This window comes from Oncorhynchus nerka, linkage group LG22 (genome assembly GCF_034236695.1).
Source record: "Oncorhynchus nerka isolate Pitt River linkage group LG22, Oner_Uvic_2.0, whole genome shotgun sequence".
NCBI classification, from domain to species: Eukaryota; Metazoa; Chordata; class Actinopteri; order Salmoniformes; family Salmonidae; genus Oncorhynchus; species Oncorhynchus nerka.
Genome location: NC_088417.1, coordinates 72,179,677 through 72,184,952, shown reverse-complemented (window position 1 = coordinate 72,184,952; position 5,276 = coordinate 72,179,677). Strand labels below are relative to the sequence as shown.

Sequence of the window (5,276 nt, the reverse complement as noted above, 5' to 3'; positions counted from 1 at the left end):
TCTCTCTCTCTCTCTCTCTCTCTCTCTCTCAGAATGAACCCATCATGTCTCTTGTTCTCATCTATGTCCCCCATTACCATCCTTCATGTCTGTCTTTCTTTGCTCATCTGTGTTGCATGACACAATGTCATTTCCTCATTTCAAACCCTATGTGTATGTTGTTGTTGTTGTTCTCTTCTTTTATGTCACCGTCCATTTTGTCCTTGCACTCTCAGAGGTACAAGGTTGGCAAAGATGAATGGGTAAGGGTGCCACTGTAGTGATCTTAGTGACAGATAGAGAAGTAGATATGTGGTGTATAGTTGCTAGCGCTACGCTAGCACCCTCGTCATTTTATATTCCAAGATATAGAGGTTCAACAGCTGTATTGCATAGCATATACAGGTAGACACAATGGCTAAAGTAAATGTAAATAAATAGTATACTCTAATTGTCATGGTGTCCTTTCAAAGCTCATCCAGTCCTTCAGATTGGGCAGTCTTTCCCTGCTTGCCCACACACTTCCGACAGATCATGCTCTAACATGCTCTAACTAATGGCCTTGATCCTCTGCCCCTGCAGAAAGAAGACTCTGATAAGATTGGAGAGGTGGAGTACTACCCTGAAAATGGCACCTTCAACCTCATGTACTACCCTTACTATGGCAAGAAAGCTCAGGTGAGAACCCCCCAATACCAACCTGGCAACACTCACAAATCATCACTTATAAACCTTTGTTTTATGGTTAGATTAACTCATCTTTTGTTCCAATGTCATTTCTAATGTTATTACACATTATTTTGCCTGTGCTTTCAACATGTTATAGATCAAATGTTGCTGAAAATGAATGCTTAAAGCCTATGTAACAATATCTTGAAAATGGTTAACTCCTCCCAGGTGAACTACTCCCAGCCGCTGGTTGCCATTAAGTTCCTCAACATCACCCTCAATGAAGACATCAACATTGAGTGCAGGATCATCTCCAACAACATTCCTCCTGGGAGTTTAAGAGACAAGTTTGCGGGGAAAGTGTCTTTCAAACTGAGGATCAACACTAAAGGCTAGATGTACATTCTCTCTCACTAACATGTCCACCCACCTCTACATTCTGTACACAGGTACACAGGTACACACACACACACACACACACACACACACACATACAGAGACAGATAACAGAATTAACACCCCCCGTTTGTCGAATAGAATATGTTTACAACTTCCATTTACCCTCGATGTCGGGCATTGTATGCCCAGTGGAGTGATGATGTCAGAATGGTGGAGTTAAACGGGTGGTAATTCTGTCTCTGTTTCTGTGTGTGAGCTTCCATTCTTTTCTGTAAATTAGTTTGAGGTGAAGTCTATTTATACTGCATGACTAACTAGGGGATATAGTGGACATAAACATGTATGATTTCAAAGTTTGCAAGGAGAAGCAACGCCTCTTACCAGTTTACTGTTGCTCCTTCATCTCTGCCTCCCTATAGAGTGCGCCTCTATATACAAATATACACAAAATACAATACAACCGTGTATATCTATTTATATATCATAACCTTATATCAGTATGTCTATTTTGTTGCGCTTGAAAATAATCCAACAGCTAAAACATATGATGAAAAAACATATTTTTGTGGATGAAGGGAGAGATGGAGACATTTTGCATGTGTGTACTGTCTTTAGTGCCCTAAGAAGGCGAGAGGCCCCATGTCTCAGCTCTCTGCTCTGCTATGTGGGAATTATAAACGAGGCTATGTTAAACTGCTGGCCACCAGGAGGGACCACGCTGCACTCTGCAGTGATCATCCAATTTAAACCCATAAGAAGATAGCATCTCCAACATGGGGAGCTACAGAGGTCAAGACCTTTGAGTCTGTGTGTGCATGTGTATGTTTGTATGTGTGTGAGTATGTACTGTACATTTAATTTGTATAACCAAATTCCATTTGCAAGACAGAATGCATACTGTAGGTCGGGAAGATGCATATGCAACGTGCAATATTCATTAAGAATGACACATCATGCACATTATACACATTAAACAGGACTCTTTTGTCATTAACACTTGAATTGCACATGGTCATAAATCGGATTATCTTCCATAACATGAATATACACTTCATTGTCCTTCCATGGTTTATGTTCACATCGGTGTTCCTACAGCTCAAGGCTCAGGGCTAGTTTGTTTGTTCATAGTTTTTTGCATGTGCATCGCATCTATTGACATGCCTCCTATACATATAAGAAAGAGATGCTGTTCTTCTATTTTCTATTGATTTGCACTGGTTTGTGTTTTTCTTGTGAAGACGAGATGCTTATGATTCTGTGGAGAAGGAAAAATAGAGAGTTTGTTTGGTTCTACGTTTGTTGAAATTTATATTCAAACATGTGGTACCATTTGAATCAGTTGTACATGACTTTGTTACTGCTGTAATAGTGCATCTCAGTTTGAAGGCTGTCTCCAACATCTGATTACATCGGCCAGGATGTCTGTAAGGCTGGTTTGGTGATAACGGTAATCTGTTTGATTTATTTTTATTTTGGTAGGAATCTCTACCATTACATTGCTTTAAAAAGGGTGCAACAGACCAACCAACCTTGTGGTTGGAGGGTGTACTATAACTAAAAGCACCTACAGTTGATCATGGGCAAGAGCGTTTATCAACTTGCTCTAGAATGATGGTCAATGTGCTGGCGCACAGATGCCCTGGATGTGCTGCTGACTTGGGGCTGGATTCAATCCGTAACACTAAACTTCGGCATACAGATTCAATCCAGCCCTTGATTCTGGACACATAATGAGAAAAACCAGTTGAGGAATCTATGGATCTGAGCGAGTGCTCCTGAACACTGGCTGTGACATTGTGGCAATGTGACTCTGATCCTTCTTCAACGTCATAGCGACACTTTTAGAACCCTAGCATCTGTTCACTCAGCTTAAGGGTTGGGTTGACTTTTAGGACCTTTCTTCGCTCAGTCAGTATAAGGTGTATATCAATCAATTTTCCTTCATTTTGGTTGAAGTTGCACCTCAGTAATATCATCATCATGAAGACTTGACAGTATAACAATAATCAGTATATAAATAATCTGTTTAGTTTGATAGCTGTATAATACACGTTGAGGATTGACTGAACAAAGTCAATTGACTCCATGCTAAACATCCATGTTGCGTGTGGCCTACCAATAGTCCTTGTTTTTGACATTGTGAGACAATGGAGTGAACAGTGCTACTTCCTCGTTAGCATTCCTGCTCCACTCAGTCTGTTTCGCATGCTGAGATTCCACTGTAATCTCTTAATCTGGTCAGATAATCTAGAGCAGGTACTTTATCCTTTCTTTGTAGTTCCTCCTTCCTGTGTCAACCCCCCTCCTTCTCTCTTTTGTCCACACACACACACACACACACACACAACAATCATCCACCCTTTCTGTTAAAATATGTCTGGTGAGGAATGACTATGTGCTTGGTTCCACAGTTCCTTTAAGGTCTATATTATTATTATCATGGTTTTATACATATGACCCATGTTTTGCCATGTTGTATCACAATATATTTTGTCCCATGAGCCCATTCCATTCACAATTCAATCTACAAGTAAATGTGTATCCATGGTGTGTATCCATGGTGTGTATCCATGGTGTGTGTAGCCACACAAATACATATATGTGGATATATTCCAATTGTAAAATGAATGCTTTCCTTTTCTGCCTACAAAAAAAGTAGTCCTGCCAGATTCCCTCCAACCAAAGATATTCATGATCATTTTAACAAGTATGAAATAATCGTGCTGCAACTACAGACCACAGATCTCTAAGAGAAAGGGTTTAATTTATGAAGGATGAAGGAAGTGCTATTCTTATATAATGCTACGCACAGAAGGAGCAGGTGTCACTAAATAACAACAGTGCCTCCTGGTGGGTGGACAGATGTGTTGTTCCCCAATATCGCCGAATGTTATTTAATGTTTTCTCCATATATCCGTTTTTATATGATCATTTGGAGAAAGCAATATATTCATTTCCTGTGTTGCTGATGATGTTTGTATTCTTGGAATGGCTGTAACAAGTTTACAGTAGCATTAATCATCACGAGAGTGAGGAAGAAGACAGAAAGAACATGTAAATATTATGTTCACAAATAGATATACAGTTATATGTCTGCCAATGCACATCTTCAAGATTGAACAATAGAAACACTTAACAGTTTTGTTTTCAAACGAGATAAAGTATTTTTATTGTTATTTTGTGGTAAAGAGGAGATTATGTATTAGCTTTGGATTGTAATAAGACAGGGGTGCTACCTGGTAGGTGTTTGTAACCTGTAACCTCTTGACTCTGGTTGAACACATACCAAGTATGGTTGAATGTAGAACACGTTTCTTTTTTGGTTACCATCTTTCTCTATTTTGTTTTCAACCTTGCAGTATTGAATGTTTGCAATGTTGAGCGTTCCACTCTTTCTCAGTCATTGTCTACTGGATACTCTTTCAGATGAACAGTGCATGTCTTTATATGGGCCACAGTATGATGAGATGAAGGAGGGTGTCATCTTGGTTTGATCAGTTACACTGATTCAACAGAAAGCTGCATATTTACAGTAACTGCAATGGATTTATCCTCAAACAGCACAATTACTCGCCTGTGACCACTGCATGTGGCAAACTAGTGTGAACTACCTATTTGTTTCAAACTCACTTCTGAAGCAGCAAGACACAGCTTTTCACAAAGGTCCACCCTGAAAAGAATAGCAAACGTATCCCTGATTTAAGACTATCTTGAATCCGACAGATAATTCAAAAGGATCTAAGGCAGAAATCATTTGAAACACATTGGGATAGTCTCACCAAAAAAATGAAAATGGCTGATAATTCTATTTTCTTTGGATCTTTTTTTGCTGTTATTGTATTTATATATATTTTTTGCTCATGTTCGTTGTAAAAAATGATAGAGAAATCAATAAACGTGATTGAAAGAAACACAACCGGACTGTCTGTTTTGTTACCTTTCTCCATTTTATAGAAGTTTATTACCTCAGTTCAGTGTGTCTGTCTAACCTCATCCCTCCTTCAGTCACAGTCAGTCAATGAGACATAGAATACCCAGGATAATATAACACTGACATAAAAATAAACTCTATTCTAAGACTTGACAGAGTAAAAGCAAACATCTCCCACATTACTTTTTTTTTTTTTTTTACAGTTTACTATAAAATACTACAGTACTTACTATAGAATTCTATAGTAAAGTGTTGTATACTGTAGAATACTACACTAGACACTGTGGTATCTCTCGAT

General features: G+C 38.7%; 1 protein-coding gene across 2 annotated transcripts in view; it reads left to right on the top strand.

The window, feature by feature from the left end:
• Nucleotides 1–4,963, top strand: part of LOC115105626 (sodium/potassium-transporting ATPase subunit beta-2-like) — an 11,174-nt gene extending 6,211 nt beyond the window's left edge. The window contains exons 6-8 of one of the 2 annotated variants that reach the window (XM_029627858.2): nt 216–242; nt 562–657; nt 877–4,963. In XM_029627858.2, coding sequence (XP_029483718.2) covers nt 216–242; nt 562–657; nt 877–1,044 — 291 coding nt within the window. In that variant the 3' untranslated portion in view covers nt 1,045–4,963. The remainder of the gene's footprint in view (nt 1–215; nt 243–561; nt 658–876) is intronic. The other variant, XM_065007370.1, reaches the window with a different exon arrangement.
• Nucleotides 4,964–5,276: the final 313 nt, after the last annotated feature.